We start from the raw sequence: 21,870 nt of genomic DNA, 5'->3' as shown, positions 1-21,870 counted from the left end.
GCACCAGTTTAATTGGCAGTTTAATTGGACTCTGAAAATGAAAATAAATTCTAAGGACTTAGAAGCTACTTTTGCAACCTGTTGATAATTTCTACCCTTGTATTTCTCCCATTTATAAAAACTGTTGTAGTTATCAGGGATAGCTCTGATCATTTTTACCTGCCGTTAACTTCTAAACTAAAACAAGTCAGCTGGCCCTTGATCAGTCATCTGTCTAAAGAGGCCAATAGAAATGCATCCGTTTACTGACTGTGCAGCATTCCCTCAGTAAGCATGCGGTGATAGCGGAGAGTAAGAGTAGCCATCTAAATGCGTAACCAAAACACAAGAGATGATATAGATTATAGTTTTTTAATGGCAGAAAAAAAAACATTCAGTCTGAGGGTAAATACAAATCAGTGGCGCAAACCTTTGTATTTTCAAACAAACAAATGAGCATTTATTTGGTTTATATGCAAATGTAGCTAAAAGCCTGTTGAAGCTTTTTTCCCCATAAACTTCGATTTTATTGGAACATAAAAATCTGAGGAAACTCAGAGGAACTGCTTTTTGTTGAGACATAAATCCTTTATATGTGTAGTAAAACTTTGTATGTCCTCATTTTTAAGTAAATAATGTTCTACTTACTTCATCCTACAAATAAATAACACATGAGGCATGCAGGGTTTTGGGCTGTAGCTGCAGATMMGTGAACACRTTTCATTTATTAAGTCCATGCCAAAGTTCTTTTTATGATGACAGTTTTTGTAAGTGTTAAATTCAGGGGGRAAAAAAGTGTAAAATCTGAGAGAAATTACAGCAATTTATTGTTTTGCAAAGGTTTGRGTGTGAAACTTTTTTTTCTTTTTTCATTTAAATCGACCAGAGCAAGATAAAAACAAGAGCAGCTAAACYGCAATGAGCTTGTCTCTTTCCCGCAGCTCTGCCGCCCTCTGCAGGACRCATTAAGCACTGACTCAGGTATTTTCTGAGTTTTGCCATGACCTTACAGAGAATGAATAACAATGCTGAGTGAGTTCCAGATACGTTTCCTTACAGCTTGAGGTCAACTCTCCACTGATGAATGGAGTTATGTACAGTATTAACCCACAGCCTAAGCCATAATGACAGTGCAGTGCGTGTGCAGGAAACGACCGTTATATATATAAAGCCTTTGCGCCAGTCCCAGAGAGACTGCTCACATTTCCATTCGTGGTGAAATGTAGATTTATGCTGTAGTCATAACAAAGTCTGAATAAGACTGACACAGCATAATGACGGGTTGGTAGATAATTTGTTCTGCAGACAAGCGGTCCCAAAGACTTATGAATGACTTGGTGTTGCCTAATGTTTCTGTGTAAACTTTGTGTYAGAGTAAAACATTAATTTAAGTGCAAGGGAGGGTAACCATAGTCACACAGGAAACTAAATAAAGAGGAGACGTTTGCTGCCGTGCTCCTGGTACAGAAAACTGAAAGTCTCCTCTAAAATGCCTCATTATATTTCAGCACATGTCAGATTCAGGAAGGGTTTGATTTGAAGGATTAAAAGAAAGAGGGAAGAGGGTTCGCTGACTAGAAATGTGTGCCAAGTATCAAAGTACCGACTGGCTTACATTTACAGTTGTAAATGTAAACCATTTACATTTACAACTGTAAATATAAACCAGTCTCACATTGCAAGTCTTTGTTGCTGCACTTGTTGAATCAATTCAGTTATTGTTTAACATGCTATCGCAAATGTCATGCTCATGCTTTTAGACCAAGTCTTTAAGGGACTGAACTAAAATAATAATAATAATTTAAAAAAACCATAAAGTGATGTATAGCATATACTTTATTTCAGAACCAGCACTATGCCGCTAAAAAGAATTATTGAAACGGTTTTTGACATTTTCAGTGCCACATAAAGCGCCGCAAAAGTAAAGTTGTCAWATTCGTCGGCCGTAAATTTCMCATCAGGTCTTTCAGAAAAGCTCCAGCYGGTGGAGATTCTTGCTTAAATGTGTGAGCTCTCTCTGCTGCCTCTGAAAGTTAAAGCTAAACCAAAAKATTGCAACGTCACATCATGTCAGTGTACTTTTATCAGGCTTTGGCTTCACCATTAGAAATGTTTTAAGGTAGAAACTGTAAAGTCCGGTGTTTAAAGGTAATACATTTTTGTTCTTTAAAAAAAACCTAGCTGTTTTTTTAGCATCTACATTGTTGCATTATTACACTGCTATTTTTTTTTATTAATATACAGTAAAACATTAACAATTTGGCCCTTTATGTGCTGCACGAAATAGCAGCTTTCAGCACTATTGTTTTGCAACAACAAAGTCAAATTCCAGTGGGGGGCCTCGTGTGCACAGTGTGCATGATGTCCCCATATGTGTGGCTTCCTCCCTCTGTAGAATAACTTACACGTTGGGCTCATTGGTCATGCACTGGACATAGCAGATAGATGCACGTTGTATGTAGGAGCATGCACTTAAAATGTCAACTTGCTCATTTCTAGGAATAAACATTGCAGAAATAGCATCACTTCTTATCTCGAAGTTGTTAAACATGATCCTCTGAGCAAAGGTCAGAGAGTTGACAGCTCGCTGTGAAGCATGGTCTGTTTCAGATTCATGTTTCAGAACCTAATTTTTTTTTTAAATGAACAATTTTCTAAACTACAAATAACCATCAAGAAATGTCTTGTAAACAGAACACCCAGTGTTTGAAAAGTCACCGTCTACTGATCGAGGTCTAAGTAGGTCAACATGCAAACAAACAAACAAACGCATTCCTAAACCAGACAAAATTAGAAATACTCTAGAGATGGTTACTCGGGTTGTATTAGCTCCTTATTAGCTCACAGTAAATATTTGCTGTTTATTCAAATAAAATATTCTGACCAACATATCAGTTCGCCACATTTTCTAGGCCGATTCCTTTCTCAAACTCCAAAAGTTTTAAGGAACATCATATTTCAGAAATGATGTGGATATTTCAATCTTTTCTTTAAAAAACAGGATTGTTTTCTTTCAGAGTTTGGTAACTTTTTAATCTTCTCCAAAAGGGTTAAACTGACAATACTGTGTACAATAATATCTATTTGTTGTTGGAAAATGATTTTGATGAACGAATATCTGGTTGAAAGATGATGCTATGTGAAATCAATGTTTTTTGTTTTTTTTTAAAAAAACAGGAGTTTGTTATCTTTTCAACTGTGTACTTATATAGCGACTGAGGAATATAAGTTAATTATTACACATGCTGTAATTAAATCAAACCAGAGTGAACCAGCAGCGTTGCAGAGAACACTCTGCTGCTCAGACGGACCATGACTGCATTTGCATCCAGCTGGCTGCGCTGCCTGAAGGCCATGTCTGCGCAGGTTTCTTCCCCGCTGCTCAGGGTCTGCTGCGCTTACAGTTTCCGACGTTTGGATGGACTCAGAGACGCCAGGGCGTGGAAACCAGGAGGGACGGTTTTGCTACGGTGAGTTACTCTTAAAGAAAAAAAAAAGTAAATAGTGTTTTGGGTTTAACAGCATATCAGGTCGTTGAGTGGTGTTTAAGTTCTGTCATGCCGGAATGTGTCAGAAATGTTGCATTTTCAAACAGAAAACTTATGATTTCTGCCCAGCAGCTTAGATAATTAAAAGCAGATCTTTTTTTTTTGTGGTCATGCAAATTAAGAAATCAGTTTCCTGCAAATTTCCCCAAGTTTGATTTGCTTAAAAAATCTTTAAAGCTGCAGTCAGTCAAAACCCTGAAATGACAAGGCACACATTTGTGAATTTGCTCTTTGCCAGGTCTCTCCATGTAGACAGTCCACCTCACAAACCATCCCTGACCACCAGCTATGTCCACGGCACCTCTTCCTATTCCTTGCTTCCCCTGACTGTAAGTCAGAGCCTGGAAGCTACAGTCCGACGCTATCCTGACCGTGAAGCTGTGGTGTTTCTACAGGACGGCATCAGGAAAACCTTTGCTGAGTTTCAGACAGATGTGGGTTTCAGATTTAACCCGTTTCGATTAGGTTTTCTGAATCTTGCATGCAGTCAACCAACTTTCTACCATTTCTTCCTGACAAGGTGGACACGGCTGCTGCTGGCCTGCTTGCTCTGGGCATGACGAAAGGCGATCGACTGGGGATTTGGGCTCCAAACATATACGAATGGATCCTTTTCCAGTTTGCTTCAGCTAAGGCCGGAATTATCCTGGTCAGTGTAGAATCTGTCTGTATTTACAAGTCGGATGGACGTTGAACTTTTCAGTGACTTAGGGGGAGAGCTGTGCTGCTGGAAGTTTACCAGGTTATCATTTTCCACATATGACATTTTCCCATAAAATGCAGTTTTATTCAGATATTTAGAAGTCCCGACAGCGGTTTAGTAATTTTACTGATTCATTGTAAGTCTTAGTTCATCTGGATGAAGTGATAACTCTGAACACATATTCAATATATTTTAAAAATGTTAGGCACAGCTTTGAATTTATTGTGGGTTTTTCTCCAAACAAGACAGGGTCAAAATTCTGCATAATTCAAACATGGACATACATGTACACTGATATTTGGTCAAATAAATAATAAATAAATAAAAATCACATAGCAAGCTGTACCTTATCACAAGGTTTGGTAACCACAAACATAATTCTAGTTGCATTGTTTATTAATTTTTTTTAAATTATTTGGACCAAGTTGCATTAATAATGAATAATTATATTCAACACATACCAAAAGTGACGCATGTGAAGAAGCTATAAAACTTTTTCTTAAAAACATTTAGTAAAATTCACAACAGGTAACGTTTCCTTCTGCAAACATTAAGAACAGAATGTTATCTTGTACTTTCCCCCCGGTTTAAAAAAAACGTCCTTGATATCCGCTTCCAGCCAGTTCTTATCATCTATCTTTAGCACGATCTCTCCCTGAAAAAGTAACCACGGCGTTTTGAAAAAAAACAAAAACAAACAAACAAAACCCCAGCAGAATCTATTTCTACTACATATTTTTACTACAAGGTATCGAATGTAGTTGCGGCAATCTTTTGTACGGCGGCCGACAGGTGCAAATGCGCAGCAACAGAGAAAACATGCAAACATAAAAATAGACGCAAACAAAAAAGAGACGCAAACAAAAAGTGCTGAAAACCGGAAGTACTTCAGACCACTAGAGGGAGTCGAACAAAAAACAGCTGTGTCCAAATTTAGGGTCTGCATCCTTTAAAACGGGTGTTCAGAAAAGCAGCAATGGCGGCAAAATAATTTTTGCTGTATTACACTTAAAATTACACAAAATGATTTTTTACAATGTTTTTAGGCAAGAATGTAGATATATAGATCTTAAATATCTGCTCAGTTCATCAATAAATCACTTAATTACAATATTGCTCCAACGTTTTCGGAGTCTGCTCCCGCTGCATTAACAGCCAGCTCCCCTCGCCAGCTGTCAGCTGGCCGGGCGCTCCAGTTTCGGCACACCGAGAGAGAACGCATGTCTCCCGGCAAATTGTTTTAAAAACTCCCTATAGTTTCCCCCTATGAGTGGAGGTGAAACACAGATATTAAGTCAGGTAATAGCTGTAAATTTTTTTGGTTCATTAAAGTATTTAATTTATTCATGAGCAAATGGGTTTGACTGATTAAAGCTAAGCCTTGCTGCATTTCATTTGTTTGCGTCTCTCTTTTTTGTTTGCTGCATTTCATTTGCCAGTGATTCTTGAGAATAGGGACAAAACAGGTCCTATGGATAAAGAAAAAAAATAGAATAAAATATACACAAAATATAACTTTTTCAAATATCTGACTAAACTAACCTGTCACCTGAGCACAACAATGTATATTTTCCAGGTATTTGCTGAATATTTTTTTATTTTAAACATTGTAGTCGGTGGATGATGCCTGTAAAAGCTCTTGTCCAGGAGCAGAACTCAATACATTATACTAGTTTAAAACAATTAAAGAAATACAAAAATTATATATTATGACAATTAAGTGCAAGTATTTATATAAATAATTATAAAAGTATCAATAAATTGAATTAAAAATACTTTTTATATATTTTCCAACTCCATTGAAATTTGTCCCTAGTTTTTGTCAACATCGTCAGAAATGAAAAGAATGTAAAAAAAAAAAAAATCAGGCATTATTGGGGGGCACCAGAACTTCTAAGGACCCCATGACCACTTCCCTTCTCTTCCTTTGCTAAGAGGGCTAGTTAGCTCCGGTTAGCTTATGTTATTATTTAGTTTTTTCTTCTTTTTATTCCTAAGTTTTTTGTCACAACCATGATGTGTCAACACCATAACTGACAATTTACAAAACTTTTTATGAAATTTTGTGAAATAAAAGCTTAATTTTGGTATAATGTAAAGATTGCATGGACCTGATGAACTACAACATGGCCTCCTTCAGGATAACATCATATAAATTGAGATAGTTTGGCTTTTTGTCAACTCTGTCAGATGTCAACTCCATCAGAGTTTTTGTGACTCTTTCAGTGAAATTGTTGTCAAATCTCACTTAAATGTGCAATTAATTCATTTTAATGTATTTTGCATAAATTGCATTACTTCACATGTATGAAGTTTTTCATTTTACTCACTAGTTTGTCATCACCTTCAGTTCTGTGTCAACTCTGTCATGCAGCATCAACTCTGTCAGATGGACTTTTTGTTGTTTTTTGTTTTAAATAATATTTATTTTGTTTTTTGAGAAGCATTTGTTTGCAAAATGAGTAAAAATATCACTGATAGGGTCATTAAAAATTATTTTATATTTATTTTTGTCAGATGGTGATGACAGTGTTCTAGGTCAGGTCGATTAAAAATGTAATTTTTAAAAAAAATGTTGCAATTTCCACCCTGACAAACCTTGTTGCTGTGCCTACAGGTTTCACTGAACCCAGCCTATCAAGTAGACGAATTGGCGTTTACACTGCAAAAGGTAAAGAAAGAAAAAAGACGTGCAGAATGAATTTTTTTTAAACAAATAATTCCTAAGCAATATTAGAACCGAGATTTTCTGTACGTAGGTCCAGTGTAAAGCAGTGTTGTGTCCAACCAGCTTTAAAAGCCATAACTTTTGTGAGATGCTGCGGGAGATTTGCCCAGGAATCGAGTCGATGCCACCCAGTACGATCAAAAGCTCCAGGTTTGACACAAACATTATCTTACGTTATGGTCCTTCCACTGTTGATATTTAGGGATGAACAGGATCTGCAATGTCCAAACTTTTTACAAACTTGTCAAGTTGAAAGTATTTTGGGTCACAAATTGGTTTGCATGTATTTTTTTTTCAAATTAAAATGTTTTTTTAGCCTAACAGCTAGCTCAAAAAGCAATATTTTAATTAAATTAAGCATCAAAATATCTGAATAGAACTTGGAAAATCCTTGTGGATTTGAAACATGAACAAAAGAGTCTTGTAAAGTTGCCTTAATATTAAAAAGGCATTTATCTCTTTTTTTCAGGTTGTTTTCAAAAGTTTCTAGCAACAGCATAAAGAAATGGTTCATTCATCAATTCAATTTCATTCAATTCAGATCAAGTCAGTTTATGTATCTAGCGCTAATTTACAACAAAAGTTGTCTCAAGGCACATTACCAAAAGAATAAGTTCAGTTCAATCATATATGCATTCCAACTGATTCTAGGTGTGAAGCATAACAGCATGTTCAATTAGTTATTGAAAGGAAGCCCAGCATATTGCATCGAGTCCGATTCACTTTTCCAGTGAGCCAAATTCTTATCATTTCTGAACTGCTGTCGTAGGCCACACTAAATTATTTAAACGGCCCCCCGAGTCGTATGTTGGACATCTTGACCTAGTTATTTAAAATGTATAATCATATTAATCCTGTCAGCAGCTCAAAGAATCTGGTTCTGGATCTTCCAGGGTGCCAGAGCTGCGTATGATCATTGTGACCGACAACAGGTGGCCAGGGATGCTGCATGTGGATGACGTGATGCAGGTAGCGGAGAGTCGGCACCACAAGCAGCTGTCGGACCTGCAGAGCCAGCTGTCCTTTGACGATGCCATCAACATCCAGTTCACTTCAGTAAAACTGCATTACGAAACCTTTCACATGCAGCGACGTGATAGCAAATCGAGACATATTGACCTAGACGCACGTTTCTCTTGCTTCACTGGCACTAGGGTACCACTGGGAAACCAAAGGGAGCCACTCTTTCCCACAACAATATTGTAAATAATGCATATTTCGTGGGCCTCCGTATGGGCTACGATCGCAGAGTGAGTCCACACTGGTCTGGTGTATGTAAAACACACATTTTGATTTGAATAACTGTGTTTATTATTCACAATCAGCCTCAGGTGCGAGTGTGTGTGCCTGTGCCTATGTACCACTGCTTCGGCTCTGTGATGGGAGGGATGAGCATGGCAGTCCACGGCATCACGCTCGTGTTCCCTTCTTCTACATACAGCAGCTCTGCCAATTTAGAGGCCATCCAGAATGAAAAGTGTGCTCCTCAGAGTCCATAGTGCGTCCAGTAGCAGGAACTCTCAATGATTGCTGATCATACCTTCCTCCACTTTAGGTGCAATTTTGTCTATGGCACTCCCACAATGTACACTGACTTGCTCAGTTGTGATTTACACAAGTATGACCTGTCATCAGTCGAAGCTGGTAAGAGACTTAAAAAGTCAAGATTAGTTGGTTTTGTTGAATTTGGAGTGACGTATTGTCTTTGCTTTAGGGCTCATGGGAGGCTCTCCGTGCCCCCCTGAGATTCTGAGGCGGCTCATATCAAACATGAACATGAAAGAAATAACGGTGAGGATTTATTTTTTTTCTTATGTGTGACAGTCAAGGAGCGCCTGAGAGTAGATTAACTTAATCTTTTTACAGGTTATATACGGAGCTACTGAAAACAGCCCTCTTACGTTCCTGGGGTTCCCGCAAGACAACGATGATCTGAAGATGAACACTGTCGGGTGTATCATGCCTCACACTGAGGTATGCTTTCCTTTGTATCCATCCAGTTAAGTTCCTACTCAATCCTCGCACCCCGTACAGGTCACCAGTCCATCAATAAAGAGAAAACCTTGCATGCAAATAATCATCTAAGGGCAAATTTTGGAGAATATTTACCACAGCAAGAACGTTTTGGAATGTGGGTAGAAGGAAATCCTGGAGGACCTTTTTGGTGCAAAGTAACAGTGCAGCAGCTCAAACCCTGAGCTTTTTCACACTCTAACAAGGTGCCAAAATGTGTATCTCAAGGCCAAGATAGTGGACCCCAACTCGGGCCAGATTGTCCCTTTGGGGGCTTCAGGAGAGCTGATGACCAGAGGTTACTGTGTGATGCTCGGGTACTGGGATGATCCTCAGAAAACCAGAGAGGTCATCGCTGAGGATCGCTGGTATAGGACTGGGTAAGATGAGTTTTTAAATTCAGAGATTTTTTTTTTTTTTATATAATTTTAAAGTTATGAGTGAGTTACTTCTTCCATGCAGCGACACAGCCAGCCTGAACAGTCTGGGGTACTGCTGCATCGAGGGCCGCATGAAGGACATGATCATTCGCGGAGGGGAGAACATTTACCCCGCTGAGGTGGAACAATTTCTCCACAAGCATCCAAAAGTTCTGGAGGTGCAGGTGAGATTTAAACCCCCCGCCCCCCCGAGGGGGGGGGGGGGGGGGGTTGCGCTAAATATTTTATTTTTACAAGACAACTACAGTGATGCTCGGCTTCCCAGGTGGTTGGAGTGAAAGACGAGAGGCTGGGTGAGCAGGTGTGCGCCTGCGTCAGGCTGAGGGAGGGCCAGACCTCCACTGTGGAGGAGATAAGAGATTTCTGCACAGGAAAGGTAAGAAAAGATGGACATACTTTACATCCAAACAGACCAAAATGATTTTTAATTATTCAAAAATTAGCTCACAGTGATGTGTTTTTTTTTTTTTTTTTTTTTTAAGATTTCTCACTTTAAGATTCCACACTATGTGGTGTTTGTAGAAAGTTACCCACTAACTGTCTCTGGGAAGGTAGGAGAGCTGTTTTAATGCCAGTATTTACAAATACAACACATAATTCATGCTTGAGTCATAAAGCTAAACTTATTTTTTGTTTCTCTAGATCAAGAAGAACATATTAAAGAAGGAAATGGAGAAGAAATTAGGTCTTTGATTTTTTTAATTTTAGCTTTTACAGGAAGTCATTGTAAAATGAGTAAAGACTGAAACTAATTTATGTATCTGAATAATTTATGCCTTATTTTAAATTGTGCTGGAATATTAAAGCAGTCTGTTGATTTATTCTTGACCTGGGGAACAATATTAAGCTTTTAAAAAAAGCAAATGAATGATTCAGCTTTTAATTGTCCTGCCATACATCTTAAAATGAACATCAACTGTATAACTTTAAATAAATTATTTTAAACAAGCAACTTTTTAGACATGTTTTTAGATGATCAAAAGGTGTAATAAGTTAGTTTTAGACAATAGTAGGTTTCTTTAAAAAAAAAAAAGCCAATATGCTTTCATTTCACCAAGACCATAGACATATTTATTATCTCAATCTTTATTTACTTTAACAATTGACAATTTAATAGCATATTACAATGGCTGTAACCACTGTACAAAAGTAAAACTTGTTATCTCAACACATGCCTTACAGAATCTGAAATAAATAGGACTTTAATGCCAAATGTCTCTATGTACAGGTAAGCAAATTTTCGCCATCTATAAACACTACTGTACAAACTCGCTGAAGTGGCTTCAGTAACAGGCTCTTCTGTAAACTGAGATCTCATAAATACAAACAACAACTAACCTTTAAATTATACTTCAGGCTACTAAGGGTTTAAAATGTGAGCTGCAAGAAGAAAAATGGATACAAAGTCAATAACAAAGCTGCCAAGACCAAAAAAACAAACAAAAAAAGTTGATACCAAATTAATATTAGTGAAAACCAGAATCTGTGCTGTACTGCACAAAACCCTGAATAGATCCACTGAATTTAGATTTGCTTCAGTAAAACTGAAATTGTCAGGAAGATTTTTCAATATTTTGATTGGCTTTGAGGATCCTTTACAGGTGGTGAGAGTTCTGGGGCCAAATTCATGTCATAACATAGTAAAGTCAAAACGGTTTTCTTAAAATTATAAGTAGAAAAAAAGAAAACTCAGGGCGGCAGAAGAATGCTTCACCCAACAGAAAACATGGCAACGACTGCGCTACATAACTTTGGACAATCAACATTCACTTCGGTCCGTCTTCAGCGCGGCGCCGACCCGCACTTCTGCAACCACAAGTAGACATGCAAAAAAAAAACAACAAAAAAAGCAGCAAACAAGAAAAATGCATTTCAAAGCATACAAGATAAACCAGCTGGAATAAGCATTTCCCTTTTTTTTTTTAAATATTAAACATTCAAAATATAAATTAGTTCAACTGTGCAATTCAGGAGAAAATACATGAAGGAAAAAAAATATCAAAAAGAAGCTGAAGGGCCTCTTTGTCAAGAAGAAGTTCGTTAGAGCCGTTGAGTTAGTGCTGCAGCGCGAACTGTGACATCAATGGAGTAAACAAGCACTGAAGAGCTCTGCTGTAGGCACATGCAGGGATCAGGTAGGAGCATGGCTACCCAGCTGCACTCCAAGCTGCAACCTGGAGGCAAGTTTATTTAACTTCTCTCGTGCATCTGTCAAATTCAGTCATGCATTCCCCCACCCAGTCAATAATCTTTCACTCAGTCACACACATACATACACACACACACACACACACACACACACACACACACAGCAGCTCATGAGTCCTATTTGTAGCCATGTTGTGTTGGATGGGCTTTGAGTGGAGGTTTGAGTGGCATCTTGGGTCCTCACACACTTAAAGGCAGCATGCCTGGAGGAGGGATGGCTCTGTTGGTTGCCATGGAGCTCGGATCCAGTCCATTAACAGTGCTGAGGATGAGAACAGGACATGAACTTTGTTAGCAGGTGTGAATTAAGACGTAGCAGAACCAAACCTACAAGAGAGGCTTTACCTTGTCTCAAAGTAGGCCGTGTGCAGAGGGTGTGGGAACTTTTTAGGGCTGCTGTTGAGGATTGTACCGACGTCTGTGGAGTATTTTTTTCGTGCTGCCTGATCTTTGGCAATGTTCCTACAAGCTGCAAGTTTGGTCTCCAAAGCCTAATGAACAAACAGGGGGAAAAAAACTTTAGCCTTAAAAGTAAAGCTTGTGACTTAACCACAAATTAAAACAAGGAGACGTGGAATTTTATATCTTGATTTTTTGCAGCAACAGTTTTGCTCCTCTTTTGCCACATTATTTCTGCACCAAATGTATTCAGACAGCAACACAGCCACCAGGCCCATCATGCTGGAGCCCCTATTACACCTATTTTTTGCATCGGTACAGCTGCAGAAATAATCAAAGAGATACAGTAGGCTGTTTTAATTTATTACTATTTTAAATAGCAGAACTCCAGTTCATCCGACGAGACAAATTTCATCAGAAATATTTCTAAATCAATAAGTGATGCTGCAGGTTGGGAAAGGAAGGATAATTATACATTTGTAGAGAAAATCCACTGGTTTAAGATAAAACTTGTAAAATCACCCATGCTGCATAATACAAGCAAATCTTTGTCATAGAGTAAATTTATCAGTTACGTTTATTGAACTCAATTTATAGAACTATTTTGAACAGATCTCACTGTAAGAGTGAAAGTTACTATTTTTGCCTTCTTTCAAAATTAGAAAGCCAAGGAATTTCAAAGGACCAGTTTTCACTTTTGAATCCGTCTCTATCTCACAGAGAGATGCAAAAGGAGTAAATCAGCTATACATTTATAATGAAATAAATAAAACCCACCCCAACTTTTCTCAGAAGGTCTCCAACTATATTAAGAGCCGAGATCCTGGCAGAAGGTGTTAGAGCCGAGCCGCTGCAGCCATTGGTCAGTCCTACAGTAAAAAGATTAAATTAATTAAAATATATATATTTTTAAATATATGCAGAAATAAGAGTGGGAACAACTTTTACCCTTTTGGCTGATGAACGCATGCTCTATACTCTTTCCTACAGGTGTTGCAGGGAGGGATAAAGAGGCCTGGACTGCAGAATCAGTCTTGTCTATATCTGACGTTGGCGAGCTCGGTGCCGACATCCTGTCAGTGCTCCGCTCTCGTACTGCCAGCTCCTGTCGCAGATCTGCAGGAGATTGAAGTGTGACTAATAAAATTCTTATCCAAAATGCCACAAACAGTACAAGCCCAATCTTAAAAAAAAAAAAGGTTTCTTCCTTACCTCTGGCTTCGTCTTTCAGCCGCTGCACTGACACAAGGAGCGACTCCTTCTCGTCCAGCTCGCTCTCAAGGAAAGCATTTCTCTCGATGGCCTGGTTCAAACGGCTCTCAAAGTCCTCCAGAGACACTATGGTTGCCCTAAAGTCAGAAACGCGGCTTGTTTCATGAACATAGCAGAGAATCTTAACAGTCTAAATGCGTCTTAATGCATTATTCTCATCCTGACCTTTTGGCTCTCTCCAAGTCGTCATTGGCTTGCTCCAGTTCTCGTACGTATTTGTGTAGCTGCTCCTTGATGCTGCGGGTCTGGCTCAGGTCGTCCTCCAGCATGGAAATCTGTTTGTAACTCTGAGCATACTGCTGCTCTAGCTTTTCCTGACAACATATAGGGACAAAGAAAAGAAAACACCCCGGGAGTGAGCCGATGTAGAGAACCAGGAGCACAAAGGCGCACTGTAGCATGACGTTCGAAAATACTATTTTATGCATTTGGTTGATGGTCACAAACAACAGCAGAGGAAATGAGGCGAGTCACAAGACAGTAGAGATGTTCTTTGGTGTTATTTCACTGTCAAAAGGCCCCTTTGTTCCCACGGGAGGCCCCTGGCCCCGCTTCCTGCACTAGGTTATGTGTAATTAGAGGCACTGCTGCGAGCCTTTACTGTGGCCCCTGACGCACAAAGACAGGAAGGAATCATTCATACCTTCTCCGGTTCATTTGCAGAGTTCCTTTTTAGAGTTAGGTGTGGCACATGGGCTCACATGTTTAACCGCAATGTGCTGATGGTGAATTTCTCATTGTGTGCACATAAATACAGCCGGCAACGATCAGAACTCGGCGCTCAGGCCCGCTCTGATTTAGAACGAGACTCGTCCTTCCTATTTCCTTCTACTTTATCCTGACATCCAATTAAGCCTTGCCACAGGATTACATAACATGCTTTATAAACTCTGTCCTAGGAAGCAGATCAGATGACTCAAGTAACTCTGCTTGGTGTCCGAACTGGCGATGCACCTATGACAGATTTTGTGAAGGTTTGACCTTCCAGGTTCCCATTTTAGCAAATTGAGATAATTTTTCTTTAAACCTTGATGCAATTAATTTATTTTTTTTCCCTGGATAAATCTTTAAAAATCGTGTCCTGACTATAAAATGTTTGTTTTGAAATACAAGAGTTTCTCAAAAGCAGATTGATGTTTCTCTCTGCATCTTGTATATGTATTTGACTAAATTATAAGACAGCGTGTTGCAAACGTTTGCCGTTTTTTTTTCTCTCCACAAGATCCATTCAAAATGAATAACAGCTGTTTTCAACTTGGTTTTTTTGAGGGTGAAAAACCCCGATTTGCATTCCAGTGTTGAATTGTTTGACTGCCAAGTCATTCATTAATTTATTGTCACAACGCATGACCGTTACGTAGACGTTAGTGTGAACAAACATTCTTTATTTTAGGGTCAGAGGCATCTGACCAGAGAAATATTTTGAGCAAACACGGCAACTTGTATGATGTGAAAGGACAACATTTTCCATAATGAAGGACTGGTGGTTGTCTGTGTTGCAGAACTTTGATTTGAAAGGGCTTTCTTTGTGTTTTTCCTGCAAAAATGGTCAGATTTTTACTCCTGTGAGTTTTCTAAAAGAATGCCATCATTTTCTAATCTAGCGGTTCACCTTTAGGTTGGACGACTCGTTCTTCAGTCTCTCGTTTTCAGCTTGTAGGTCTCGAAGGCGGTGTTCAGCCTGACTCAGCTGAGCCTCCAGTTCGGCCTCCAGTTCCCGGCTCCCCTCCTGGAACTCCTGCAGCTCCTCTTGAGCATCTTGGCAACTGAATGATACAAACACAAAGAGGGAGGGAAAAAAAACAACTGTCATTGTTTCACATCTGCATTACGGATCAACACTGGAACCATTCAGCTTTGCAGAGCTGAATGGTTCTAGAAAACGGCCAGGCTATTGTTCTGCAGGAAGAGTTTAGCTCAGGGATGTTCCTGGAGCTTTGACAGAAATAGACCTGGAAAAGGCTCAACTTTCACTCGTGATTTAACTATACCACACCACACCAATCCCATCTCAGCATTGCTGAATAAGCGAGCTTCTTGTATAATAATAATAATAAAAAAAAAAAAAGGTACATTTGTATTAACAACCAAAGCTGGAACGGAAAAGTTCATTCTTACATAACCTTTGTCCTGATCAGATGACACTGCACCCAATGCCATAGTGAGTTCAGCTGACTTGCACTGAGATAATACTCTCAGAGAGAGCTGGAATCCGTGAATCAGTTTCTGTGCGTGGTCGTTCCACGCATGCCAATGTCAGAGAGCCTTGTGACATCAGCACATGGGATCTCCAACGGGCCCAGCGCCAGGCAGTCGATTTAAAACTACATTCTCAATGTCCAAATCTACAAGAAGTTACCATTTCATACAAGAGTCAAATGTAGCAAAGCAAAACATGGGAAGTTAAACATTTCAAAAAGGTAATTTATTAACAATGCAAGCTGCAGCTGCTGATAGCTTCGTGTTAAAGTCCGCCTGAGAAAACACATGCTTGAAACACGTGCTACAAGCCACCTACTTGAAGTTAGTTTTTCCGTGGCTTGATGTTTTCCCCGCATATACCCACTGCAGGAATTTCTCAGAAAACCACCATGTCTTTAACCCTTTATATGCAGCCTTTCACTTCGCCTGAGTGGCTCTCAGCTTCACGTAAGGAACAAGCAGGGTTTAAAAAGATTTACGCAGCACAGCTGCAGACTCCAGAAAGGCTTGTGGCTTTTTCTAAAGCAGTCAAAGCTTTTGTCATTTCCTCTTGAATTGGTCAGCAGGTTTGCGGTTTGTTATGTCATAAGGGCCCCGGCAAGTCATTTGCCTTTTTTGGGCTCGTCCCAGTCGCTCTGCGCTGAAACCCACAAACATTTCTCAACTGAGGTAGGTTTTTATTTTTGTGCTAATACAGGGGAACTGCTGCCAGCTACAAAATAAGCACAGTTATGTTGCTGCAAGATGAGCTTATTGAGCAAAAACATTATTCTATAATTACACACACAAAACGCTGAGAACAAAACAAAACAAAACGTGCAGATCAAGGTCACGCATAAAAACAGAATGCTAAAAATATCAACTTACAGTTTACAACCGACACATACAAAGTATATGACACAAAGTATGAAGTCACAGGAGCACTACCTACCTTTTCTTATATTTCAGGGCTTGAGTTTTCCAATAATCAACCTCCTCATCCTTTGATGAAAATTTAGGAATCATCTCTGTGTCCATGTCAGGGCAACCTAAAAAAAAAGAAGACATTCTTTATACACTTACTGGCAAAATAATAATAATAATTTAAAAAAAAACACTTTAACACAAGCATGTTACCCTCGTCTGGCACTAAATATTTAATCTTTTGTGTTCTTTGGCATGTCGAAACAAGTAGGACGCATTCCCTTCTTATCTCAAATCAGAGCAACCAATGAAATCCAGTTTTTAAATTTGCCCCCCGGAATGGAAACAACCCATTTTTGAGGTCTAAAATGAGAAATAATTCCAGGTAAGTCTAACCATGTCACAATATGACCAGTATGTTCAGTATTTTTGAATTTGAATTATGCCAGCTAGTTCTTAATGAAGGAATGCTTCATTGGTTTAAAAAACAACAACGTGTGTTTAAGTGTATAAATGTACTAAATAATGTGCCATTTGCAAAATAAAAGAGGACTTTGTATTTACACCAATATAAAGTTTGCTGTTCAACTTTAGACAACCAGTTCCCAGAAAATATCCAAATAAAGAGTAGTTAATGTTAAACAGAGGTTTTATGCGTTTAATCCACTGTTGTGATTGCAAGAGCAACACTATAACACACAGCTGCTATCATAATCCATGCCAAATTGAAAATAAATAAATAAATAAAAATAGAATGCTTTCAGGAAAATTGAAGAATATTTGCAACTGCTGTTGGGTTTGTGGGACTAAAGATTTAGTCTCTGGCTTAGATTAGACTAAAGAGGATGTGTGATTTTCTCCACTCAGCGGGTGGGCGACTGCTCTTCCGTTGAAACATTCCAGTGAGGTGGCCTCATCAGCAACTGACTGACTGACAACATGTGTTGGTATGCAGCTTCATAAATCAAAACATTGGAAAGCTGGATGGTTTTCCCAAAATACCACTGACAAAACAAGTTGGGTGCATCATGTGATAGGGGGAGACTTATCGGCTATCCAGGAAAGTACCAAAACATGTCGAGGGGATTCTGTGTCTCCCAAATACATGTGACAATCAGGAGCTGCCATGGCAACAGGCTAAAGCCTTGTAGAAAACTGGATACATTCAGAAGTATAGAAGGAGCCTTTTCAGATCTGCAGTGCCTTGTTGTCAACACAGAGTGTACAGGTAACATAATACACCAGCAGAAGAGGTCAAGCCCGATCATGTAATAGGTTAAGAATAAGGACAGGAGGGAACCTGCATTAGGAGGGATGATAATTTCACCCTCCTTTTTTGTCATGACAAAACAAGGACTAAAGGGGAAAGTCCTCCACCACCATCCAAACTTATGCTTTAAGAATGATGACTCCACATTTAATAAAACCTCAGAAGCTGATGAGGTCAGCATTACATCAACTCTTTTCCATTAACGTTTATTCAGTCTTATTGGTTTAATCTGCACGGAATAGCATCACTCATTGAAGGTTTAAAGGGTGTGGTGATGATATTACACCTCAAATCTTTGAGTAATGCTTAATATCTTCTGCTAGATTGCTGCCGTAAATTAGCATCTTTTGTAAACTGGGTGTTAGGGGACAAAAAAACTCCAAACATTAACAGATTCTGAACGTAAAACCAACGACAAGGAATTCATCTAAAACGAATCACACAGACTGTATATTATCTAAGAAAAGTTATTTAGCCAAGCAGAGAAGAGGTCGCTAATTAAAACATGTCGATATCTGACACCCTACGGTTTAGACTGAAGCAGTCCTGTGTTTGAAGACACCAGAAGGTTCCACATACAGCGGACTGAGACTAAATCAAATGTAAAAGCTAAGTAGTACAGTCGAAATGTGAGCTTTTATCTTCGTAACGTTCACAAAAGGACAGCACCGGGGAACGTTGAGCGAACAGGCCAAGAATTGACAGTAATAAATCACACTTAAATCCTTACCTGCTCATATCAACCCGTTGTCTGGTCCTCTGTCTCAACAATAGTCCGTTCAGCCGGTAAAATATACAACGAGACGCTCTCCTTCTCCCGGTACGGGCCTCTGCTACTGACTGAGGGAACTGGAATGTGTTTAGGAAATTGCCAACGCGTCTCCCGGAACTAACGTATGTCCTCGTGCAAGACGTACGCCGTGACGTAGTTTCACGTTACGTAACGTCTGAAACTAAAAGAGGCACTCTTTTTTTTCTTTTTTCTTTTCCAAGGAAGTGTTGGAGTTATGCCAATAAACCACAAGGTGGCGTCCACAAGAGGACTAACATGACCCTAGTGATAGATGAGAAACAAAATACATGTTTTTGATTAAATATACGTTTCAATCACATCCATCCATCCATCCATCCATCCATCCATCCATCCATCCATCCATCCATCCATCCATCCATCCATCCATCCATCCATCCATCCATCCATCCATCCATCCATCCATCCATCCATCCATCCATCCATCCATCCGAGTCATTAGGTCACCAAATTAAAACATGGCCAGCAAAGTACACAGAACAACAGTGCATTCACATTTAAACCAGTTTAGAGTAGTTTACATGTGGCGTTACATTCCTACCGTGAGGGGCTAACCCATACATGCATGCTTTGTGGACTGTGGAAGACAGCTGGGAGATCCATTGGCTGAGGTGTGGACACATTTGGAGAATTTCCTTTTTTTGTAAGAGTAAAAAAAAAAATGTTTGCACATGAGAACTTTCAAGATGCAGAAATTAAACAAATGTGTATTCAAAGAGTCACGCTGTATGTTCCAAAGTTACTTGTATGTTTCTTGAATCAATTGAAGTTAGCACAATTGTTTTCCACTCATAAAAGGTGTTTTTGTCATTCTTTAGCCATCTGGTCATATTCACAGAAAAGAAATTAGTAATGCAGACTGACCTAAATCACAAAAAGCTTCTTGATAGGTGAAATTAATAGGTCTTTTTATGCAGCGTATGTAAACATCTGGTCACAATACACTCACAATATATTTTATTACATAAGACTTACACATTGCAAATTGCACTGTCCTCCTATTTACTTATTTTATCTCGTATCGCTAAGTATGCTCCACGTACCTCCTGTAATTGTCCCCTTGAGATCAATAAAACCGTTTTTCTTTTCTTTTTTAATTGAGCTGAATAAAATTAAGACTCTTTGCTAATAATGGATTGCACCCCATTTTTCTCTTGACTCAATTCTTAATGGAATAGATTAAACAAGGTATCTGACCATCTCTCAGAGATTTTAAAAGATCCATATTGTTCATGGTAGCATAGGCGGTTGCTGAACATTTGTCAGCTGCACTGCACATCCATGATTCGAATCTCCAATCACATCCCAAATGTTCTCTGCTGGAATGAGATCTGGTCATGGTGGAGACCATTTTATTTTGCAGGTTTACATTTATGTAAAGTTTTTTTTTTTCTGTAACACAGTTAGGTGTAGTTATTTTTAGCGACCACAAGGTGGTGCATAACAGCCAGAAAACAAAATGCTCCGTACGAAAATGAATAAAACGAAAGAACTGTGTCTCACCTGTCAGAAGTTCTTCTGAAAGTTTCAGTGTTTTTTTGTTAAACACTTGAAAAATCTAATGAAACAAATTATTGGACAAACATAGTTTACATAGCCAAACCAGCACCACTGACAGTGAGAGACGTGCGTTGAGGATCATAAAATATGTACCACTTAAGAACTTGAACTGGATCCAATTGGCCAGGTTTCTGCTGTCACAGGTGACAGGCTCTGTTTTACAGGACTCTCTGGCCTCCACCCAAAGCCGCGGCGCAGTCAATGAGGAACAATGAACTAGGTGCACCTCAGTGCTCCTTCACTAAGGGTTCTTATTGTTAGACAACCCGTTTTCAGCATTTACTACCTCTACATGGCACTTTACAAAGAGGACAGCCAAGACGACACACCGGAGTGTCCAGTATGCTATGAGATCCTATCGGGCACTGAGCGGACTTTAAGCTGCGGACATGTATTTTGTCACGACTGCTTGGTCAAAACGCTGGTCAGCATTAACAGCGACGGAGTCATCAGGGACACAATTGCCTGCCCCATCTGCCGACATCTGACGTTCATCAAGAGGCAAAAGGAATCGCTGGTGGCACTCTCATCGACCAAGTACCCAGATGAAGAACAGACGCTGGAGGTGCCTCTTCCTCCGACGGCGTCGCAGCTCCGGAGCGCACGGCGCGCCTCCGGGGGCAGCTTACTGAGCGGAGTTAACCGGATAGCCCACTGCTGCGGGAGTATCTTTCGACGAGCCCGTCAGGAGAGGTTAATCGGACACAACCACAACGCGTGTCAGATCTTCATCATAAGTGCCCAGGGGCGACCGATGGCAGAGGAGGATGCGCTCGATGTCGTGATGACAGTGGTTCACCCTCAGCGCAGGGAGAGACGCAGGGTCTGCACCACGGCGCGATGCTTGCTCTGTCTGCTGTCAACCTTTACTGTTCTGGCACTGGTGGCCGCGACGTTACCTTGGATTTTGTTGGCATAGTGCTGCTGAAGATGCACAGCATACAGGTCCAAGTGGAAACGATTGAAGAACCTATAGGGACAATGTTTCCTTGGAAATCAACGTTGTTGTGCATGTGAGTTTCACTGATCAGCAATGTATCACGATATGAACTGTATGTTCAAGTATTTAGTTGTAGTCATATTGGACTATAGCTCTGTATTGTCAAATTAATTAATTTATCTCGATTAAAGTGGTCAATAAAACAAAGACTTATATTGGCACATAATGTCTATTGCTAAGCAACAGTCTAAATTAAAATTTTGCTTTGACAAGATGAATTAGTCATCAAATTCATGCTCATCATCAATAACAGCCTCTGTTTTCCAGCCTTGTAACCCCAACTCAGCAAACAATCCTTAGAAATTCAGAATGTTGCTAAAGAGGCCCGGGCAATGCTGTGGTTTGTTGCTGACTGCTGTGTTTCCAAGCAGCAATACACGAGTTTGTGGCCTAACCTGTAAAGCCACAGCCTCCCACTTTTCCAGGTAGAAACATTTCATTGCTCAAGTATTCACACACCTAGTACTCTTTCACATTGTCGCTTTACAAACACAGATTTCAGAGTGTTTTCCTGGGACAACACGTGACAGGCATAAAGCAGCTGATGCTTGGAACTCATAGGAACATTAAGTTCACATGTGATCATTTAAAAAAACATAAAATTAGGCACTAGTTTATGTTGACCTATGGATTAAAGTCACAATAATATCAACTGAAGCGTGTGGTTGTAGCAAACTATGGTCATAAAGCAGGAAATGATGAATCCAACGATAACCTCCGAGTCTTACTGAAGTTTTTATCTTTATGAATTATAGAAATGAGAACCGGCAAGAATCCTTTAACCAGTTACTTGTGAAGACAGTGTAAAGAGAGACACCTTTGAAGGATCTGTTA

The 21,870-nt window shown here is 39.5% G+C and overlaps 3 protein-coding genes across 4 annotated transcripts; 2 read left to right on the top strand and 1 right to left on the bottom strand.

Moving 5' to 3' along the window:
* The first annotated feature begins 3,201 nt into the window (after positions 1–3,201).
* On the top strand, positions 3,202–10,233 carry LOC103468809 (acyl-CoA synthetase family member 2, mitochondrial). Its single transcript, XM_008416131.2, has 16 exons — positions 3,202–3,449; positions 3,766–3,961; positions 4,048–4,176; positions 6,848–6,901; positions 6,990–7,108; positions 7,852–8,014; positions 8,113–8,208; positions 8,284–8,435; positions 8,514–8,602; positions 8,673–8,749; positions 8,825–8,932; positions 9,200–9,351; positions 9,434–9,575; positions 9,677–9,787; positions 9,894–9,962; positions 10,054–10,233. The coding sequence occupies exons 1-16, from the start codon at positions 3,292–3,294 to the stop codon at positions 10,102–10,104; spliced, it is 1,866 nt and encodes a 621-aa protein (XP_008414353.1). The 5' UTR covers positions 3,202–3,291; the 3' UTR covers positions 10,105–10,233.
* A 246-nt stretch (positions 10,234–10,479) lies between these two features.
* On the bottom strand, positions 10,480–18,751 carry ndel1b (nudE neurodevelopment protein 1-like 1b). 2 transcript variants are annotated; one of them, XM_008416132.2, is made up of 9 exons: positions 18,396–18,751; positions 16,424–16,520; positions 14,903–15,056; positions 13,456–13,604; positions 13,231–13,367; positions 12,967–13,134; positions 12,796–12,887; positions 11,965–12,110; positions 10,480–11,881 (listed from the first exon to the last, which is right to left on the bottom strand). In XM_008416132.2, exons 2-9 carry the CDS (start codon positions 16,507–16,509, stop codon positions 11,800–11,802), a joined length of 1,014 nt encoding a protein of 337 aa, XP_008414354.1. In that variant the 5' UTR covers positions 16,510–16,520; positions 18,396–18,751; the 3' UTR covers positions 10,480–11,799. The 2 variants fall into 2 exon arrangements, with proteins under 2 accessions (XP_008414354.1, XP_008414355.1); XM_008416133.2 differs by lacking the exon at positions 18,396–18,751 and adding an exon at positions 16,609–16,879.
* A 101-nt stretch (positions 18,752–18,852) lies between these two features.
* On the top strand, positions 18,853–21,839 carry LOC103468811 (RING finger protein 222). Its single transcript, XM_008416134.2, has one exon. The coding sequence runs from the start codon at positions 20,329–20,331 to the stop codon at positions 20,953–20,955; it is 627 nt and encodes a 208-aa protein (XP_008414356.1). The 5' UTR covers positions 18,853–20,328; the 3' UTR covers positions 20,956–21,839.
* The last annotated feature ends 31 nt before the right edge of the window (positions 21,840–21,870 follow it).

This window comes from Poecilia reticulata, linkage group LG8 (assembly GCF_000633615.1).
Source record: "Poecilia reticulata strain Guanapo linkage group LG8, Guppy_female_1.0+MT, whole genome shotgun sequence".
NCBI classification, from domain to species: Eukaryota; Metazoa; Chordata; class Actinopteri; order Cyprinodontiformes; family Poeciliidae; genus Poecilia; species Poecilia reticulata.
This window is presented reverse-complemented; position numbering and strand designations above follow the sequence as displayed.

Excerpts from the sequence above, each read along its gene's own strand:
- LOC103468809 (XM_008416131.2), top strand. The coding sequence starts at position 3,292 with ATGACTGCATTTGCATCCAGCTGGCTGCGCTGCCTGAAGGCCATGTCT. Across the intron at positions 4,177-6,847 it reads CTAAGGCCGGAATTATCCTG|GTTTCACTGAACCCAGCCTA; the intron begins GTCAGTGTAGAA and ends CTGTGCCTACAG. Across the intron at positions 8,750-8,824 it reads TGAACATGAAAGAAATAACG|GTTATATACGGAGCTACTGA; the intron begins GTGAGGATTTAT and ends ATCTTTTTACAG.
- ndel1b (XM_008416132.2), bottom strand. The coding sequence starts at position 16,509 with ATGGACACAGAGATGATTCCTAAATTTTCATCAAAGGATGAGGAGGTT. Across the intron at positions 13,605-14,902 it reads ACGAGTCGTCCAACCTAAAG|GAAAAGCTAGAGCAGCAGTA; the intron begins GTGAACCGCTAG and ends ATATGTTGTCAG. Across the intron at positions 11,882-11,964 it reads ACGGCCTACTTTGAGACAAG|CACTGTTAATGGACTGGATC; the intron begins GTAAAGCCTCTC and ends TCTCATCCTCAG.
- LOC103468811 (XM_008416134.2), top strand. The coding sequence starts at position 20,329 with ATGGCACTTTACAAAGAGGACAGCCAAGACGACACACCGGAGTGTCCA.